The sequence below is a fragment of the Microtus oregoni genome, unplaced genomic scaffold, assembly GCF_018167655.1.
Source record: "Microtus oregoni isolate MIOR12 unplaced genomic scaffold, Mior012 000086F_ref0000336, whole genome shotgun sequence".
Classification (NCBI taxonomy): domain Eukaryota; kingdom Metazoa; phylum Chordata; class Mammalia; order Rodentia; family Cricetidae; genus Microtus; species Microtus oregoni.
The window spans coordinates 2763980-2784973 of NW_024544552.1; the positions used below are offsets into that span (position 1 = coordinate 2763980).

At 45.4% G+C, this 20994-nt stretch overlaps 1 protein-coding gene across 1 annotated transcript in view; it reads left to right on the top strand.

Annotated features, from left to right (window-relative positions):
* The window catches only part of LOC121442116 (sodium/potassium-transporting ATPase subunit alpha-4), a 35412-nt gene extending 16819 nt beyond the window's left edge, over positions 1–18593 (top strand). The window contains exons 11-22 of the mRNA XM_041643597.1: positions 547–736; positions 855–1027; positions 4783–4919; positions 5333–5483; positions 5777–5945; positions 7416–7570; positions 7700–7823; positions 9387–9532; positions 13927–14057; positions 14158–14259; positions 18184–18275; positions 18565–18593. Coding sequence (XP_041499531.1) covers positions 547–736; positions 855–1027; positions 4783–4919; positions 5333–5483; positions 5777–5945; positions 7416–7570; positions 7700–7823; positions 9387–9532; positions 13927–14057; positions 14158–14259; positions 18184–18275; positions 18565–18593 — 1599 coding nt within the window. The remainder of the gene's footprint in view (positions 1–546; positions 737–854; positions 1028–4782; positions 4920–5332; positions 5484–5776; positions 5946–7415; positions 7571–7699; positions 7824–9386; positions 9533–13926; positions 14058–14157; positions 14260–18183; positions 18276–18564) is intronic.
* The last annotated feature ends 2401 nt before the right edge of the window (positions 18594–20994 follow it).

Sequence of the window (20994 nt, forward strand, 5' to 3'; positions counted from 1 at the left end):
CCACATGACAGCTCACAACTGTCTGTAATCCAGCTCCAAGTGATTTTACACCCTCTCTCTCTCCTACACACGCACGCAGGCAAAACACCAATGCACATAAAATAAAAATGTCATTTAAAAGAAGAAACCCAATAAAGTAGGCAAGTTGCTTTCACTATCTATGAAAGGAACTAAGGTTTCTCAGGCTTGACTGAACTTAGCTGAGCTCATAAAGTATATAAGACATGATTCTGGCTTGAGGACACGCCGGTCTTCGAACTCACTTGAGCCCTCCAGTCAGCAAGGGATCAGGGAGAAAGGAGAGTACCTGCTGTGCCTTCGGAGAATTCCTGAGCAGATACTAGGTTTCAGTGCAGTCGATGGGACTGGGCTCTGCTTGAGTCTGATTTGGCCTGATTGAGGGTGGGAGGTGGATATGAAACAGGCTGTCAGAGTCTTACTTAATCTTAAAAAACTTCCCTCCGGATTTTTGCCCCATGCTCTTCCTCCCCTTCTATCTTCCTCCCCCCCGCCCCCGGCTCTTTCACTACATCCCCCCCTTCCTAGATGTCCATCCACCTTCTGGAAGATGACTCCCAAGCCCACGTGCTGCTGATGAAGGGTGCTCCCGAGAGGATCTTGGATTTTTGCACCAGTTTCATGCTGAATGGGCAGGAGTACCCCATGGACGAGGAAATGAAGACAGACTTCCAAAATGCCTATTTAGAACTGGGAGGTCTGGGAGAGCGCGTGCTGGGTGAGGAGCTATGGGGGGTTGGCTTTGAAAAACAAAAAAGCCATCAAAGTAATAGTTTGTGGGTGTGTGGCAGGAGAGACAGCGTGGGAATGACTGCTGGGCCCTTCTCTCTCTCCAGGGTTCTGCTTCTTGAACTTGCCTAGCAACTTCTCTAAGGGATTCCAGTTCAATACAGATGAAATAAATTTTCCCATGGAAAATCTGTGTTTCACGGGCCTCATATCCATGATTGACCCACCTCGAACTGCTGTGCCTGACGCTGTGGGCAAGTGTCGAAGCGCAGGGATTAAGGTAAATTCCTGCCCTCCCCAAGAGCCCCTCAGCCATCACAAGTTGGAGCAGGTAGTAGAAAGCTTGGTCCAGAGTAGGTGCCAACTAACCTTGGTTTGACTGATTTCGGCCTCCTTGAGTCTATGGCATCTACTCTTAGAAGATGCCTAATAGGATGTTTCCCCCAGAAGCCTGTCTCTCATGGATAGTTCGAATCACCAAGGAAGCGTGAAAACTCTAAGCTGAACCCCAAACCCCCCAGGATGGCTCTCAGGCATCAGTACTTAAAAGTTTCTGGAAATTCTATTGAGCACACAGTTTGAAACCACTGTCAAGCAGTGCTTCTTAGCCCAGTTTGGGAATTCTCTCTCTTTAACTCTCCCTCTCCCTCTCTCCTCACCCCACCCCCATCTCCTCCTATCTTGATTCAGTAGATCTAAGCCCCTGGAGGTTACACATTTTGAACAAGCTCCTACCGCTGCCCTACAGAGGAGCTAGGGAGCTGGTGTTGGGATGAACGGTAACACTGTGAGGGTAAGGTGCCTGGCGGCTGGAGCAGGCCATAGTGAGGATGAGGCATAGAGTGAGCTGGGGACCTGGCGTGCAGTGAACAGCTGCAAACCCCTGACCCTTAAAAAAACTGAAACTAAAAGTGGAACCCCACTATCGCAAACGCAGAAGTGGAAAGTCTCTGATGAGGTGGATCTTGGCTGTCATAGGAGGCAGCAATGGAATTTCCCCATTTCTGAGACTCTGTCTATTCATGTTTCTAGGTGTCAAAGACTCATATCATTGTCTTTAAAATGTTGACTGAATGATCGTGCGTGTGTGTGTGTGTGTGCACGTGCGCACATAGGTAAGTGAGGGAACACACATGTCATGATGCTCATGGGTAGTTCAGCGAAAAATCTTTAGAACTCAATTCTTCCTTTCCATCTTGGGTGCTTCAGGATTTGAACTCAGGTTGTCAGGCTCGTACAGCAAGTGTTTGTATCCGCCAAGTCATTGCACTGGCCCAAGACTCACATCTCGCTGCTCAGACCTTATATTCTGAATCAGCTGCATCCTCTAGATGTGGGAAGAACTGGCTAGAGCAGAGGCCTTGGAGGCACTTTGGGGGAGTAGGTCTCTCAGCTGTGACTGTTGGCGATTTATCTAAGAGTCGTCCTGAGCAATGCTTAGTTACATAGTGGTTGCCTGCAGTGGAACTAAAGAAACAATGGGGAAAATTAGGTTGCATCAATTTTTCAGTCACCACCTTACAAAACCACTGAGGCAGTAAATTCTTTGAGGAGATGGCATTATTACAGAACATCTCCATACAATAACCAATGTTGATGTTTCCCCAAAGTGCTGTAAGATACCCTCCCATATGATGGAAGAAAGCATTCATCTGAGTTTTCTGAGCTTCCAGGTAGACTATTAGAATAAGGAATAACATTATGACTATAGCCAGCAATTTATCTCACCTGGGGATTTGTGGGTCTCTTTGGTAAGAAGAGAGCCACAAGTGTGCCAACAGGTGGGGGAGGCCCAAATAGAGAGCAAAGAAGTAATGCTCATCAGGATGCCCAGCAGATCAGGATGCCACCACATCCTGATAATGGCACAGCCACTTCATTATAGTTTGTGAGGACTTGTAGGGCTGACCGTGAGCTAGGAGGGCCTCAATGCTGTCTGAACAGCTCCTGTTTCTAGGTCTCACTACAGTTGTGTACCTCTGTCTGCACGCTAGCCCGATGGGAAGTTAGCAGGCTCAGTGAGGAGTTGTGAATCATTCCCTCTCCCGGTAGGGAAGTATAAGACAGAAGGATGGCAACATCTCTCAAAATGTACAAAGTGTAATAGACACGTAGGAGTTTGTTCTGAAGCAAACCCTTCCTGAGCCACCATCCCCCCACCAAGTGGTAGTGACAGAGAGCTGATGACTGTCACAGACTACTGAATAAAAGAAACCATGTAATCGGTGCATGACCCCCAAACCCTTTTACAGGGAAATGATTGGAGGACTAAGCAGGCAGCTGTATGCCCATGACTTTGAAATAAATGTGATTTTAAAAAATTAAAAAATAATTCCATTGTATTAATCATTAATACTTCCGTAGAATGGAGATACTTGGCACATTATAACCCTGGTTCCCTCTACAAAAAACTCAGGCTTTGAGAGCTGCCCAAAGAATTTGAAGGCTTTCTTCAGATGATCTAGTCTGGGGGAAGATGGTAGAAGGGAGCATAGGGTAACTGGCACAATGGTGTGGAAACATCAGAGGTATAGGCAGCATCAACATGTTGGGAATTAAATTCTTCCGGAACCTGATGAATTCCAAAGCAGTTGGATCCCCTTCTCTTCAAAGGGAGCTGTTTTTTTTTTTAAGAACTGCACTCCAATTGTATGAGTGTATCTCATATATGAGTATATGGGGGCTTAGTAAAATTGTGTCCAAGCAACTCACTCTTGAAAGAGCATTGTATTTTTATTTCTCTGACTTGGCAGGGAGGTAATATGGCTGAAGCCACTAGATAACAGTCTATAGAATGGTCCAACATGGTGAGACACTAGGAATGTCTGAGGGGGACAGCATGCCTTGGGAAGCAGGTTCTAGGCCACTACTAATGAACCACTGGAAGACTTACATTACAGTGTAACCCAGAATCACATGGCGAAGGGCTCGGCCACATGTAGACAGTCCTTTTGTAGGTCCGTCTTAGATCCTCGCCATCATGCAACCCACAGGCCAATCTCCTGATGATCCACTGTCGCACAACGAGGCTGAACAATCAACATTAGGGCTTGGTACACCAGTTCAGTGCGGTCTCCCCAAGTCCTTGGTAATTACAGCCTAGCTAGCTCTGCTGTCTTCTTCCATCAAGTCAGGGGTGGTGCTAGCCTTTCAGAATGATGGGGGTTTGGGAAACCCTATAGTTGGTTCTTTGAGGAAAACCACTGCCGTGCATATTCCCATGCTTTGAAAGCATATTGACTTTTTTGTTCCTGGGAGCAGTGATTTCTTTGTTTTTGCTTTGTCAGTGTTTTGCTTCTTCCTCCCAATCAGACCTTAGAAAATTACATGAAGGCCTAGAGGGCATCTGGGGTCCTTGAGGAGGCGCTCCCGGGGAGCCACCAGCCATCCCTTCAGTTCTCATCCTGGAATTTCTGTGTTGGTGGCTTGTTAAGTGCAGGCCATGGCGGAGGCGCAGAGTGCCTGCCCATGTCGCCCTCACAAAGCTCTCAGGCCAGTGGGAAAGAGAGCAGCACACAGAGAGAAGTGTCAAGCGGTAGCACACGGGAGGAACAGAATGCTATGAAAGTGTAGGACACAAGAACATCATCTTTGGGTAGGAATGGGACACGGCTAGCTTCCAAGTAGAAAGTGTAGGACCAGGCAAGGCAACGGGTAGAGTGAGGGTCTGTGTGCACAGGGCCTTGGTGAAGTTTTGCTAGGCAACAGATTATTCCAGACATTCCTTTTCTTTGGTATGAGCTTCTGTGTCGTTGCTTAAAGTTGCAAACAGCTTCTGGAACCATTGGATGGAATTCTGAACTCTGCAGTATTTCCAAGTCACTGACTTCTTCCTGGGCAGTAGAGAACCTGAAGGATCTGTGTCACACAGCTGACATCCCTGCCTCCCTCCAAGGACTGACAGCGCAGTAGCATAGCTCTTGGCCTGTAGGAGTTGTGCTTGGAACTCAGCTACTGAATGGGCTATTACTTAGGGGACAATGGATCCGGGTCTCGTCTAAAACATTATCCTTTTCCTTCCCCCTCCCATCCCAGGTAATCATGGTAACAGGGGATCATCCCATCACTGCCAAAGCTATTGCCAAAAGTGTGGGCATCATTTCAGAAGCCAACGAGACAGCAGAGGACATGGCTGCTCGACTTAATGTCCCTGTCAGCCAAATCAATACCAAGTGAGACCCCAACAGAACTCAGAGTTGACATGTCCCCCTCTATCCTCAACCTGTCCCATCAAAAACCACTTCCTAAAGTTCTGGAGTCTCCTTCAGCAAGTAGGGTTGTGATATATACACTCTGCCAATATAGATCTTGGCAGATATATATATATCAGAGAAGTGACTTAGATGATTCAGTCACTGCATTTTCAGAGGAGACAGAAAAAGGAATGGAGCCAAAGGGAAGAGTGGTTGACAAGGTGGGGGGGAGGGGGACAAGGATGGGATGAGTCAATTTGAGAACACTACACACTGAGAACAAAAAGACTGGGCGGGAAGGAAACCAGATCATAAGGGTCCCGCAGAGAACACTGGAACCTGAGGTGAGTCCCCAGCACTCTGATCTAGCCTTTGGAAACTCCTCCCCATAGGTCTGTTAAAGCCATTGTAGTACACGGCTCAGAACTTAAGGACATGAACTCAGACCAGCTGGACCAAATCCTCAAGTCCTACAAGGAGATCGTGTTTGCTCGGACCTCTCCTCAGCAGAAGCTCATCATCGTAGAGGGATGTCAGCGAATGGTAAGGGAGTCAAGGCACCCCTGGGAGCCTGGCAGAGTCCAGCCACAAACCCAGCCGGGGAACAGGTGGGCTGGGTAGAAGGGTCCTGGAGAGAATTGAATGCTGAGCCTCAATGATGGCCTTTAGTTCGGAAGCTTTCCGAAAGCTTCCATAGCCCAGGGGAGCAGAGACAGGGCTGAGCATAGACAAATCAAACAAGTATTAAGAGATGAGATGCTGGGATCGAGCTGCTATTTGGGACTGGTCCTGCCTGCGTCTAACACATTCTTTTCACTCTTGTCTGACTTCACCAGGGATCCATTGTGGCAGTGACTGGTGATGGGGTGAACGACTCCCCAGCGCTGAAGAAGGCTGATATTGGCATTGCCATGGGCATCACTGGCTCTGATGTCTCTAAGCAGGCAGCTGACATGATCCTTCTGGATGATAACTTTGCCTCCATCGTGACAGGCGTTGAGGAGGGTGAGGAGGCAGGGTACCTAACAGTGGGACTCGATCCTTGGAATGGGGCCTAGTGCACATTACCTTCATTTCCTTTGGTCACCATCCAACTTCCTAATCCTGTATGGACCGCAAAAAAAAAAAAAAAAAAAAATGACAAATCTTGAAAAGTCCATTTATCTTGAGCTGGAGGAACATGGCTCTGTTAGTGGACTGCTTAGCTTGCATGCTTAAAGCCCTGGCTTTAGGTCCCAGCACCACCAAATGCCCGTTACCCCAGCCCTCTGAAGATGGAGGCAGGAGGAGCATGGCTTGAAGGTTATCCTTGGCTACAGAGCAATTCTGAGGCCTGCCTGTGTGACATGAAAGAACCCATATTTAAAAAAAAAAAAAGATTTAGCTAATCCTTAAGGGTGTTCTTTTTAAAGACAAAGTTGGAAGGTTTCCAGATTTGCCAGGGAGACCTAGACTCTGGCATAGCACCGTTCTTTCTTTATGGTCTCACGGGAATTCAAAAGTGTACCCACTGCAAGTTTTTAGAGGTAGCTATACCCTGGGAAACTCGGTGCTTCAGTCTTCAGCAGGGACCCCTAGGAACTTGTTGCCTGAATTACAAGGACATGTTAAGACCAATTGGAGAGTATCTGCAAATTAACAGCATGAACCCAATTACCCTCTTTCCACAGAATTCTAAAGAGAATGCCCATTGAAACAGAAGAACCCCATAGGCTCCGTGCCAGGCTCCCTCATTTCCGTCTAAAGCTGTTGTACTAAGACACACTAATCTATTTTACTGAAATCTAGTGTGAATCTGACAGTATTTTAAATCTATTTAATTCAATAATTTTTTTTTCTGAGCACCATTTACAAGATACTATCCCGATACAGGAGACAAAAGACAGAAATTCCTGCCCGCATACAATTTACTCTGTAGTAAGGAGAGACAGACAACAAACAGGGCAAATTCCATAGTATGTTAAAGCAATGGGAAAAAAATAAAGCATGGGACTCATGCAAGGGTCACAGCCTTTAGAAGGGTAGCTAAGAAAGGACTTAGCAGTCTTGCAAAGCAGGAGAAGTTGCACTGAGAGATGTAAAGGGAGAGCAAGGTCACAAGTAAGGCAGAAAATCAGATTCAAACCCAAGCCTATACCAAGCTCAGGTTCTTTCCACTCAGTCGTAATCTTGCAAAGTCTTTAATCCTGGCATTCTCAGACACCTCCAGGATTAACTCTACCCAACCCTGTTAATTTTCAGAGATCAGGTAACACTAGCCATGTTGAATCCAAGGGCCAAGAGTACAAAGTCAGGCCATGGCTAATAAATCATTGCTTTGCCTGATGGTCACACAATTTACAGACAAAACATGGGCCTGCCCACAAGGTCTTGGACTTGGACCACTCCTTCTTAGTAGTCTTGCTGGCCAGAAGCTGCCTTATCGGAGGTGTGTCCTCTGGTTGCTTCTCACAGAAGTTTGGCCATCTTCCCCAGGTCGCCTCATCTTTGATAACCTGAAGAAATCTATCGCATACACCCTGACCAGCAACATACCTGAGATCACCCCCTTCCTGCTGTTCATCATCTTAAGTATACCCTTGCCTTTGGGTACCATTACCATTCTCTGCATCGACCTGGGCACTGACATGGTGGGCACCGGCTCTCCCTCTGGGAACTCCTAAGATAGGTCAAAATAGGGAAAAATTTGTCACAAGAGGGGACAAAGCTAGACTGTCTCTGTGTACCTGTACCTGTCATTCCCACCCTGCACCCTCCAGGTCCCTGCAATCTCCTTGGCTTATGAGACACCTGAAAGTGACATCATGAAGAGGCTTCCACGGAACCCCAAAACTGACAATCTTGTGAACCACCGGCTCATTGGCATGGCCTATGGGCAGATCGGTGAGCCCAGAGAAGTGAGGGGTGGAGGGGAAGAGAGGGTTGCCTTGACTGGCCATTTAAATACCTCTGTTTAGAAGTCAGGAAGATAGTTTCTCAACAACCAACTGCTTAGCCCTGGAACCACAAAAAAAAAAAAAAAACTGTTGGTCTCTGATCTGTCTGTCCATAAAGACCACTGATAAAGAAAACCGACATAAAATGATAGTGTTACGCCTTTTCACACGCTAAGCAAGAAGTAAAGCCGTAGTGTGCTACAGGAGCACACAGCATGCTAGCTCACCAGTTTTGAAGTGACCGAGGTTTCAGGGAGGAAACAACTTAAGACGGAAGATAAGGTTTGGACTGGTTAAGTAGGTAGGCAAGTACGCTGGGCCAGCAGAGGAGGGAAGTTCACAAGGTGTGGTTAGTGATGGGCAAATTCTTTTAGCGATCTAAGTTTAGTCTTGATCAGGAAGTAATGGAAAATAAGGCTGTAGCTATTAACACTGGGACCAACCTTGAAAAACATGTAGGAACCATATAAAGTCTCTGTCCTTTACCAGCTCAGTGTGATGGAGTGTTTCAGAGAGTAAGGTAGGGATGGATAGGGAAGAGATTCGAGACAGAAGAAACCATTCAGGGAAGGAAATGTGTCTGAACAGCAGTGGCATAGGAGTCAGACCCGCTGGAAATCTGAGTCGCTGCTTGCTTGCCTCTAGGGCCCAGAAAACAATTGAGTCACGTGCTTTGATTTTCCCACTTAGGACAACAGTTCAGAACCGGAAGGAGCTTTGTCCACAAGAACCTGTGTGCAAAGCTCTGTAACTAGCAGGCAAATGTTACTCTCATAGCAATTGCTGATGCTCAGCCAGCACTCAGTAGAGAGAAAGGACAAATTGATATCATAGTTCTTTTTTTAAATTTATTTATTATGTATATAGTGTTCTGGGCACCAGATCTCATTATAGATGGGTGTGAGCCATCATGTGGTTGCTGGGAATTGAACTTAGGACCTCCGGAACAGCAGTCAGTTTTCTTAACCTCTGAGCCATCTCTCCAGCCCACCATAGTCCTTTTTAGTTTTAAAATTATTTGAGTCAAGGGCTGGAGAGATGGTGTAGTGGTCAAGAGCACATCCTGTCTTGCTGCGAACCCAAGTTCGATTCGCAGCTCCCATTACCTGTAACTCCAGCTCTAGAGGATCTGAAGCCCTCTTCTGACCTCTGTCATCACCATGAATATCCCCTCCCCCAACCATACACACAGTGAAAACTATATGTGAGTCAAAGATGATCCTAGCTGGACCAAAACAAGACTGAAACCCAGCAGGGCAAACTCTAAATCCTAGAGCTCCATGTTTGGTGTCAGAGGGGGCTTAAGGTGGCTCTGCTCTGCTGGCTTGGAGTTTAGAAACAAATGTCAGGGTTTGGAACCAAGTCTCTCAGAGATGGCCAGCTCAGATCACTGATGACAAGAACCTTCATCACTAACCCAGCTAGTAGCAAGGACTAGCCCACCACTTCTGATAGTCTTTGGGGCATTCTCTGAACAGACTCTCTCTTCCCCTATGGCTGTCACTCACAGGGATGATACAGGCTCTGGCTGGATTCTTCACCTATTTTGTGATCCTGTCTGAGAACGGGTTTAAGCCTTGGGATCTGCTGGGTATCCGTCTGTACTGGGATGATGCAAACGTCAATGACCTGGAAGACAGCTTTGGACAGCAGTGGGTGAGTAGAAAAGGAGGTGGGGTCTGAGAGCAGCTAGTTAGACTGAGGAAGACACCCAATAGTATAACCCCAGCACTTGGGAAGCTGAGGTAGGAGTACCACAAATGGAAAGTGAGCCTAGGAACATAGCAAGTTCAAGGTTAGCCTAGGCTATATGCTTGAGTACTTGTCTCAAAAATATGTGTGCTCAAATCTTAGTTGCTGAAAATATATCTTTTTTTTTTATTTATTATGTATACAATATTCTGTCTGTGTGTATGCCTGCAGGCCAGAAGAGGGCACCAGACCCCATTACAGATGGTTGTGAGCCACCATGTGGTTGCTGGGAATTGAACTCAGGACCTTTGGAAGAGCAGGCAATGCTCTTAACCACTGAGCCATCTCTCCAGCCCCTGAAAATATATCTTTTACACACTTGTGGCTTCTGCCATTGGAACCCCACGAGCCATCAGAAGTCCATGATGATGAACTTCCAATGATCCAACAGGCAGTGGTACCCAAAGTCCCTCCTGTTCACCAGACCAATATCTCCCCAACCCTCAACTCAAGCTCTTGTTAGTTTTACCCTCTATACCTTCCCTGTGGCCAAGATGTGGCATGATACTTATTTATAATAGATTAAATTTAATTAAAAATAATTTTACATGACAAGAATTTGTCTTCCACACTGAAGACCTGCGAAGGTAGCAAGTGGGGGCTGTAGTAGCAGCTGAGAACTCACATCTCCAACCACAAGCTGGAGGCCAAGAGTTCACAGGGGGATGACAGGAGGAACTTCAAAACCCACCCCCAGGAACAAGGCCCTACCTTCTAATCTTTCCCAAAGAGTTCTATCAACTGAAGACCAAGTATCCAAACATGAGTCTATGGGGACCATTATCATTCAAATCGCCACATTCCACTTCCTGGGCCCCATAGTTTCCTGGACATATGATCAGGCAAAATGTTTTTAGTCCGTCTTCAAAAGTCCCCAGTAGTCTCTCACAGTCTCGACACTACTTTAAAGTCCAAAATTTCTTCTGAGATTCAAGCAATCTAACTGTAAACCCCTATAAAATCGGTGGCGGGGAAGAGACAGAAATCTTTAATAAATAAATAAATTTAAAAAAAAGCAAATTACATACATTGAACATACAATGGCACAGAATACACATTATTAGTCCAAAAAGGAGGAAATCAGTACATAGTGAAAAAGTACTGAATCAAGATTGAAATCCTACAGCTCTGGGTCTGGGTCAGCAGACTTAGATGACTCCACCTATCCAGCACTGCTGCCTGCAACTCATTTCTCATTCTTGGACTGGTTCTGCTCCCTGTCTGCAGCAATCCTTGGCAGGTGTCTTATGGCCCTTGGCATTTCCAACATCTCAAGGATGCTTCCCTAATGCTTCCCTTGCCCATGGGCTCTTACCCTGAGGGCACCCATCCCTTTATCTCAAAGTAGATCAGGTCTCTCCTTAGTCTCCTTATTGCTTTCAGCACACTAGGGGCAACATTAAACATCCTGATATGCTTTTTCTCCTCAAGCTGTACACTTGGTATTTCCTTTTTACCATACTTCCTCTTTTTTTATTGTTGGTTTACATAATAGTGATTACTAATAACCCTGTGACAGAGTCAGTGTTAGGCCATCTTGAAATCTCTTCTGCCAAAGAAATTAGTTCGTTACTTTCAAATTTAGCCGTAGGTAAGTTCTTAGGATGAGAGAAGAAAACAGCCACATTCCTTGCCAAACTAGCACAAAAATCATCTCTAGTCCAGTGCCTAATAATGTTCTCCTCTCAAACAACTTCTTCTTCTTCTTCTTCTTCTTCTTCTTCTTCTTCTTCTTCTTCTTCTTCTTCTTCCTCCTCCTCTTCCTCCTCCTCCTTCTTCTCCTCCTCCTCCTCCTCTTCCTCCTCCTCCTCCTCCTCCTCCTCCTCCTCCTCCTCCTCCTCTTCCTCCTCCTTCTTCTCTTACTTCTCCTCCTTCTTCTTCTTGTTTTTTGAGGCAGGGTTTCTCTGTAGTTTTTTGGGAGCCTGTCCTGGAACTAGCTCTTGTAGACCAGGCTAACCTCAAACTCACAGAGATCTGCCTGCCTCTGCCTCCTGAGTGCTGGGATTAAAGGTGTGCGCCACCACTGCCTGGCACTCTCAAACCTCTTGAGCTAGGCCTCCACAATCTACATCGATCTTGTACTTAGCTCTTACTACTGTCTTCAAAACTCCTACTAAATTGGCCCATTAAGCTCTGCTTACAACATTCAACTACTTTTCCAGATCCAAGTACCAAAGTCTTCCATATTCCTCCAAGAAAACTACATGGGCAGGTCTACCACAGCATTACCCTACTCCTGGTACCAAATTTTGTTTTAGTTACATTTCTTTTCTTTATTTTTTTACATTTATTTTATGTGTTTGTGCTGTGTATGTGACCCATGGAGATCAGAAGAGGTCCTTGTATACCTTGGATTAGATGTAAGTGTGGCTGTGAACCATCATATGGATGCTGGGAACCAAACCTGGCTCCTCTGCAAGAGCTCTTAACCACTGAGCCATCTCTTTAGCCCCTTAGCTACTCTTCTATTGCTATGATTAAACACCATGGCCAAGGAAACTTATAGAAGAAAAAGTTTCTTCTGGGCTTATAGTTCCAGAGGGTTAGAGTTCCAGATGGCAAAGCAGAAAGCTCTCCACCCAGAAAGCACACACTTACAGTTAAAGTAACAGTTCATTATCTTCTAAGAAATTTTTATTAATCCCACTTATCACAACCTATACCAGAAACTGACCTAGACCCTGGGAATATGATAGTAAACTAAAAAGGTCATGAGTTTCTTTCTGTTTAGACTAGGATGACCTCTAACACATCTACATGTCTCTTGCTTCTTTCTCGCAAATGCTGGGATTAAAGGTATGCACTACACCCAGCCTATAAGCCATGGTTCTTACAGAGCTTACTCTAGTTAGGGGAGGAGAGGTTGTGTGTGTGCCCGGGAGTGTGTGCGTGCATAAAACATATCAAGTTAACAGATTTAAAGTAAGTCCAAGAAATACTAGGAAATATTGAAATTGATATACTAGAATGAGTTGGAAGGATAAACATGAAAGATAAAGATGCTTGAAATTTAAATTGCAGAAAACTGTAGGTATTGGAAAAGACTTAGGATAATATCCAAAGCTTAACTCTAAGAACAAGCTGCCCAGTTAGAGTGTGAAAGGCAACAGAATTAGAGGGGATAAAAAAAAATGGAAAGCCATGGTAATGGAAGATTATTCAGAAATATGAATATTTAAATCTCAAAAAATGAGGACAAGAGGAGAAGTAAAGTAGCAGTGAGTCAGATGCTAAACTGTGAGCAATGACAGGGACCGTCACAGACAGAGAAGCGCTCACTGGCACACCAATATGCTGGCTGCTCTTGGCCTATGTTCCGCTTTTGGCTCATCAAATTTTTGTTTGTTTGTTTGTTTGTTTGTTAGAGACAATGTTTCATTATGCAGACCAGGCTGGCTTTGAGTATGGAAATCAGCCTGCCTCTACTTCCCAAATGTTGTTATGTTTAATGTTTAAGTTGTGTACCCCCATGCCCAGAAAATTTTTTAACCTTTGTTTTCTAACCATATAAGCTTTTTTATTTCTATCTTTAGGTACATCCCAAGTGGTTTCATAGTTATTATATTAATATTTTGCAAACTCACCTATTAATTTCTTACATATACTTAGAAACATGTTTTGTTTTTAAGCCTAGACTCTTTTCTCCAGCTTTCTGCCCCAAGTCTAATTTAGATGCACCTCTTCTGTGTTGCTACAATGCCCTTGGCTTCTCTGTTATAACTATTGTATTGGCATTGTTAGTAATTTTATGCCTCCTACTAGATTTTAAGTCCCTTATGTACAAAATACAAATGAAAGAACCATGAAATGAATAAGAGAGTTGCCTCCTGTCTGCCATCTGACAGGGTTGGTTGCTAGGCCAGCATGCTCCAATTGAGCTACGGCCTCAGTCTTCTGTTTTCTACTCTTTTGGAACACTCCTCCCTGCTCTGTCTTCATACTGCCCTCTGGATCTCCCTTCCCTATGACCTCTGGATTCTGCTGGCCTAAGTCCACTTTCTTTTAATCATAGTCCTAACTTAGTGAATTTAGTACTTACTGAGGCATGCTACACAATATTCAATAGGCGAAGTACGAGGAAGGGACACAAAGAACTTTCAGCCATGTAGGGAAAATACAAAAATATTAAATGCAGTATAGAAAGTGCTAAGAAAGCTAATGTACACCATGCTAGAAGATTCCAGGCAAAGCAAAGCTCGGACTCTGGGTTCTGAAAGGTGAGAAAGGTAAGAAATTCTTGGGTGTATCTAAACTCCTTTCTGACCCAGATATCACTTTTCTGCCCACCCTACCCCCAGACCTACGAGCAGCGGAAGGTGGTGGAGTACACATGCCAAACGGCCTTCTTCATCAGCATTGTGGTTGTGCAGTGGGCTGACCTCATCATCTGCAAGACCCGCCGAAATTCGCTCTTCAAGCAGGGCATGAAGTGAGCATTCCCAGTAGCCACCAACCCTCCCAGGCTCAAACACGCCATTCCCTTGCCTTTTCTTCCTACATCTATCATACTCGTCAATCTTTCTTTCCAGAAACAAAGTCCTATTGTTTGGAATCTTTGAGGAGACATTCCTGGCAGCTGTTCTGTCCTACACTCCAGGCATGGATGTGGCCCTGCGAATGTACCCTCTCAGGTGAGTAAAGGAAGAGATGCCACCACTGGAGGAACAGTTGGGAGGAAGTGGGAGGAAATGTGTGTTTGAATGGGACAATCACCAGGTAGGGGACTGCCCAGACCAGTGGAGCTACACTCGGTGACTCGGAGATTGTTTCACACTCAATCTATGACCTTTATCTGGAGCAGTATTAGAGACTATGCCAAATGATTACATGCCATTGGGCTTGCAAATTCAGCAGACTTAGCAGTGTTTAATTGAGAGGAATTTTATGACGGCATCTGATAGAACTGGATGAAGATACATATTTCTTAGTCCTAATACAATCGTCTCATTTACCAGGTGGAGTGGTGCATACCTGTAGTCCTAGGAAGTAGAATCAGGAACATTATTGTAAACAGAGACTGCTTGTTTCTTTCCTGGCCGCCCAGACCCAAATAATCACACAGAGACTACATTAATTACAACACTCCTCGGCCAATGACTCAGGTGTATTTTTAGCTAGCTCTTACATCTTGAATTAACCCATTTCTATTAATCTGTGTATCACCATGAGGCTGTGGCCTACCACTAAGATTCCAGCCATCTTTCCTTCAGCAGCTACATGGTGTCTCCTTGACTTTGCCTATTCTCTCTTTCGATCTCTGTTCAGATTTCCCACCTGGTTTTACTCTGCTAAGCCATTAGTCAAAACAGCTTTATTCATTAACCAATAAAAGCAACACATATACAGAAGGACCATCCCATGTCACTTAGTTACATAGTAAGTTTGAGGACAACCTGGGATAGAAACCCTGCCTCAAAACAAAGAGACAAATTTATGGTTAGCTTAACTAATCCTTTTTTATCATACAAGTCTGTTTTAATGTGAGAATGTTTTGGTATATGAGATTATTAGTTTTAATAATATATTAATTTGTTTTAATATATGAAAATGAGCATAGTGAAATTCTTATTGTCTGGTTCCCTGTCTTAGTCAACTCTCAGGTTGTTATTATGTTTTGCGTTAACACTAATATATGCTTATGAATGTTCGAGACAGGGTCTCATGCTTATGTACCCAGGCTGGCTTTGCACTTGCTGTGTAGCAGAGAATGACCTTGAACTCCTGATGTAACTCGGTGATGGCATGCTTGCCCAGCATGTGCAAAGCCCGGGTTTCTATCCCTAGCACTGAAGTTATGAATCTAAAACTTACCAAGGAAAATGTCGAAGTTGCCTTCCCCCTTGCCACCATGTCACCTGCACAGGCAGCCTATCAGAATAACTTAGTGCATATTCTTCCAATTCATCTCTCATATTTTCAGCAGCTTTGTTCACCTGCCCATCCCTTGCAGTGTTACACACTGCTTCCTACAATATAGGAGCTCAACTAATATTTAATGACGGGGTTAGCCTTAGTCCTTGACAATGCTGAGGTTGAAACTCAACTCTGTAGATGTTGTGACTTTGAGGAAATAGGCAGCTCTTCTGAGCCTCAGCCACAGCACACACCTGGCAGGACTCTCTATGTAGATTAGTGGCAGAGCACAGGCGAGCACAGGCATAACATAGGCGAGACCCCAGGCTTGTGCTCCAGCACTGGGGAAAGTAATAGAATCTGGCAGCGTGTTGAGAATTGCATGTAGAACTTAGTTTTAAGCACTGAACATATTCGGCTCATGGAGGAGGTTTTAATAGTAGCTTTGCCTTCGTTGCTGTTGATGTCAGTAACAAACGAAGGTGAGCCCTATTGCTCTCTGTATGCACCTTGGCCAAGCACATAGCACCTAAAATTATCTTGTGTGCCCCTCCATCTCTTTTCTCTCTGGACTCCTTGAGATAAAAAAGCCATCATGTGATCTTTTTTGTTGGTTTGTTTGTTTCCCTGACACCTTACACAGATTCCAGGGTGTACATATAAATGTTGTTCAAGGATTGAAAAGGTGTCTGCCTATTAGCATTTATATTTGTGGTGTGTGTAGCAGATGAACCCCGACCTAAGTCTTCTCGGCCCAATATGGTAGCCACTGTCCCTATGTGACTACTGAGCTCTTGAATATGACCAAGGAGCATGAAAATATGTATTTGTAATTTTAACTTGCTTAAAGTGAAAAACTAAAGCAACATTACATACGTCCGTAAACACAGTATGGGCTACATAGAGCAGCACTGTAATCCCCAGTCTGAGCAATGGAGGAGACTGAGGCTGAAGAATCATGAATCTGAGGCCACCCTGGCAACAGAAGTCCACATTTCAAAAAAAAAAAGGAAGAAAAGGAAAGGAAAAAATTATTTTATTTTTTGGACTGTATTTCCTTCACTGAAAATTTCATATCCCAAACCTGGACATGGTGTATGACTGTGATCCTAGCGCTTGAAAGTTGGAGCCAGGGAGCTGGAGAGATGGCTCAGTGGTTAAGAGCTCTGCCTGTTCTTCCAAAGGTCCTGAGTTCAATTCCCAGCAACCACATGGTGACTCACAACCATCTGTGATGAGATTTGATGCCTCTCTGGCTTGCAGGGATACGTGCAGGCAGAGCACTGTATACATAATAAATAAAAATTTAAAAACAAGATAACTTAAAAAAAAGATGAAGCCAGAAGGATCAGGAGTTTAGGATTGTGCTTGGCTACACAGCAAGTTCAAGGCCAGTCTGGATGATGAGATCCTGCACAGAGGGTGGGAAAGAATATTTAGTAGCTGAGTTAAAAAAAGTGAGCAGTACATGATATACACTAGATTTCCAAGATTTAGTATTAAAAGAAAAATGTATACTCTCATTAGTAGTGTTTCTATTGATTGGCATGGGGTTCTATGCCTGCTTCTCAGCACTCAAAGGCTGAGGCAGGAGAATCACAAGTTCGAAGGCAGCTTGAGTCATATAGAAAGACTGGGTCTTAAAACAAAACACAACAAAATAACATTTCTATTGATTATACACATGTTGAAATGGTATTTTGGATATAGTTAAATAAAATTAAAATTTCTTGTGTTTTATCTTAATACAGACATTAGAAAACTTTAAATTTCACATGTGGTTTGCATTATCTTTTTCTCTTTCTTTTTTTCCTTTGTCTCTGTGTGTCCATCTGTGTGTGCATATGATGTGTGTTCCTATATGAGTGCAGGTGCGTGTGTACCATGGTACACATGAGGAGGTCAGAGGTCAACTTCTGGTATCAGTCTTCACCCTTCACCTTGTTAGAGATGAGAGTCTCTCTGCTGTTCACTGATGCATGCACTGGGCTAACTGGTCTACCTGAGTGTGCAGCTTCTTCTGCCTCTGCCTCCCATCCCCCATTAGGGGATTACAGAGGCTTGTGTGACTGCATCTGGGTTTTGCATGAGTTCTAGGGATCTGAACACAGGTAACCAGGCTTTTGCCACAAGCACTTCATCTACCGAGCCACTATCTCTCCATCCATCTCTCCACCCTTGCATTGTATTTCTGTTGAACAATGCTGTTGATTTATGTGTGGTTCTCTGTCACTCAAGGGTATAAAACTCCTTAGGTCCATCTTCCTGGTCCCTAATTATAGAAGAGACTCAAAGAGGTAAAAAAAAAAAAGTGTCTATTTGGCAATATGGGAGTACATATAGACACACATAAACAAGTGTATATATTCCCTTCCATAATTGTAGAACTTAGACTATGCAGAAAAACAGCAGGGGAAAGGAGAAACTCTTTCAGCAGCTCATGAAAATCAGTTGACAACCTCTTTAAATGCTGCATTTAACTCTGGATATGACATTTATCGTCTTGCCACTGGTATTTCAGATTTGTCTTGTGTCTTTTCTCTCCTTTAGCACTCAGGTTCTGACCTCCTCAGAGGGAGTATCTACTGGATCTCAGTTCACCTCCCCAACTTTAGCGCCCAGCTCAGTCTCCAATGTTCCCATGCACCATTGCTTTGACCCCTGTATCTTCAGCTACATTAACCAACTCTCGCTCTCTGCAGGATAAACTGGTGGTTCTGCGCCCTTCCCTACAGTATTCTCATCTTCATCTATGATGAAATCAGAAAACTCATCATCCGTAGACGGCCTGGTGGTAAGGCTGCCCTGGACCTTGCTCTAGAATGGTCACCGACACTCTAGCAAGTTTTTCCATCCCATCCGGCTTCCCCAGACCCAGTGACTTTCTCCGTCTCACTGTCTGTCCTTTTCTCTTCCTGGACCCCTTTCCTCTAGTCCTGAATCTACATGTTCCTCACAGTGCTCGGGGCCCTGTTCCACGTGGCAGGCTTTCTACCTGACCCTTGTCCACCCTTCCGCAGAGCTCCCCTGCAGACTCTCGTGGTTACTCCCTCTTCTCAGCCCTCTTTGTCTCCTTTGCACAGGCTGGCTGGAGAAGGAAACGTACTACTGAGTGCAGCAGAGAAAGATCTTCACATGACATCGGTCTCCCAAAAGCTGAGACTGAGTGTAACACAACATCTGAGATAAAGCCAAGTGGGGGGCAGAGACATTGGATTGAATTTACTCTGGATGAGAGAGAGGCATTCCTGGGGCTGGACCAAGAGCATCTGGTAGGAGATGGGGTGGGTTGGGGAAAGTCCAGCCTGCTCTGTCTGGAGCCCAGTGAGGAGGTGCACAGTCTTGATACATTCAGTCTAGAGAGTAAACATTTGGAGCAGCCCTCGCCTAACTCGGTATGTAGGAATCTGATTTGGGGGGACTAGAGGGTGCTACAAAGTTCTATTCCCACACTTAAAATTGTAAATGGCCTAGGGAGACCTCCAGAGGAGGCTGAAAAGGTACTAGAATCAAGCGTCTGGGGCTGAGTGTGGTGGCATATACCCTTAATACCAGCATTTGGAAGGTAGAGACATTTGGACCTCTGTGAATTTGATGCCAGCCTGTCTACATAGTGAGTGCCAGGCCAGACAGGGCTACACAGTGAGACCCTGCCTTTAAAAACAGAAGATTAAGCCTACTTGTCGCTGAAGGGTATTTCCCATTTTAAGATCAATCTCTCATGTGCTGTCAGTGTAAGGGACAAGAGAATGCCCCCAAAGTCTAGCTAGAACCAGCTGACGCTGAGCTGCATCTTGTAGAGGTACCATAGCACCCATTTCTGCACCCACATTTGGGGTGTGTGGGACCAAATAATCTAGATCTGACTTGGATTTTTTCAGATCAGACGACAGGCCACAGCACTGTTGCTCTCATGGAGACCTAATGACATCAGGTCCAGCAAGGCTCAATGACTTGGGAACGGTGACATGGAGTGTGGAGAGGTTCTCTCCTCTAGGGCAGACTGGTGGTTCCTGCCCAGTAGGCCTGTCATTAGGACATCTCTAACCTAGCCCATCCTTTAGCCTTTCTCTCCAGTATAATCTTGAAACAGGCGCTGTGCATGCTAGACAAGTATTGTATTGCTGAGCTACACCCTGAGCCCTGGACCCAAGCTTTCCCGGTCTTAGCAAAAAGGCGCAAGGAACCTCTCTCCTACCCAGCCTCTTCCTGTGGTTCCTCCCCCACTTTGTCTTCCCCCTCAATCCCTCGTTTCTGCTCAGTGAGCACCTCTGCTTTGCTCTGAGACTCTGAGTTCCTTCTCAGAGACCTTTTAGGGATCTGTGCCCCAAAGGAACCAGACGAATGCTGAGGAAAACCGGGAGGAACTCAGCTGCTGTTGTCAAAATACAGCATAGGCACCACTGCACACCTCCCAACTCTGCGGCAAGGGCTGTGCCCGCCATCGCTAGATTCCCACCACTGCACTCTGTTTCGTAGGAGAAGCAGCTAGAGCCTCATTCTGGAACTTGTACCATTAACCGCTTTTCAAACTACTCTTTCAGTGGTAACCGGGACCAAACACGGTTACAAACACAAACAAAAACTAAACAGGATAATGGGAGTGGAGCATAGACCTGAAGGATGGATGGGCTTTGTTGCAGGCTGGAAGAAAACAAAACAAAATTTTAAAAAAATCCCTCACATTGAAGGATGTAGCCATCCCCTCTTTCTCTGTATCAGGCTCCTTTCTCAGAGACTTCCTTCCACCCCTTTCGTCTTCCAACACAAGGTCTCCTGGGGACAGAGCTCTAACAGTCTGGGGTCCACCCAGGCTGCTGACAGGGCTGAAACAGACTCTGGAAGATGGAAACGAGGTGGGGAGGTATGTGAGATGGGGAGGAGGGGGACCAGCTCCTCAAGTTTCAGTAGTGAGGAACTTTGTCTGGTGGGTTAAAAATACTGACACCCCAACTCAGGGTCATTTGATATGGATGGCTGAGGCATGTTAAATCCATCCAAAGGGCTGCACACGGGGAGCCTGGAAGGAAAGAGACTGAGAAGACAGCACAGAGGGAAGCATCAGAGAGAGGAGGACTAGAATAGTGATGTAGGAGCCAAAGAGGTTAAGGGTGGAAATGAAGCCAGAAATGGCCCCCCAGTGGGGAGAGCTGGCAGCATAGGAGGAGCTGAAGGGGCCAGGGTCCCCATGGAGTCCTGTCTGATTCCAAAGGTCTAATTCACGATGGAAGACATCTAGTGCTCCGTTGTCTCTTCAGACATTTGCCTCTCCCCAGAACCCTGCAGAAATGAGACACCAAGACTGGATCTACTCGTGGGCAGGCCTGGGTGGCCTTTGCAGCCAGGGTTGTAAGCTCTGCCTGGCACATCGGGCGCTCTCCTGGGAGATCAAGAGACAGGACTCTGAGATGGCCCCAGCTCCAGCGCCATGCTCTGGTCTCCCCTGCTACCATGGCAGCTGTCCTTCTTAAACCCACTCCTGCTCTTAAGAATGTAAGTTAGGCGCATGAGGT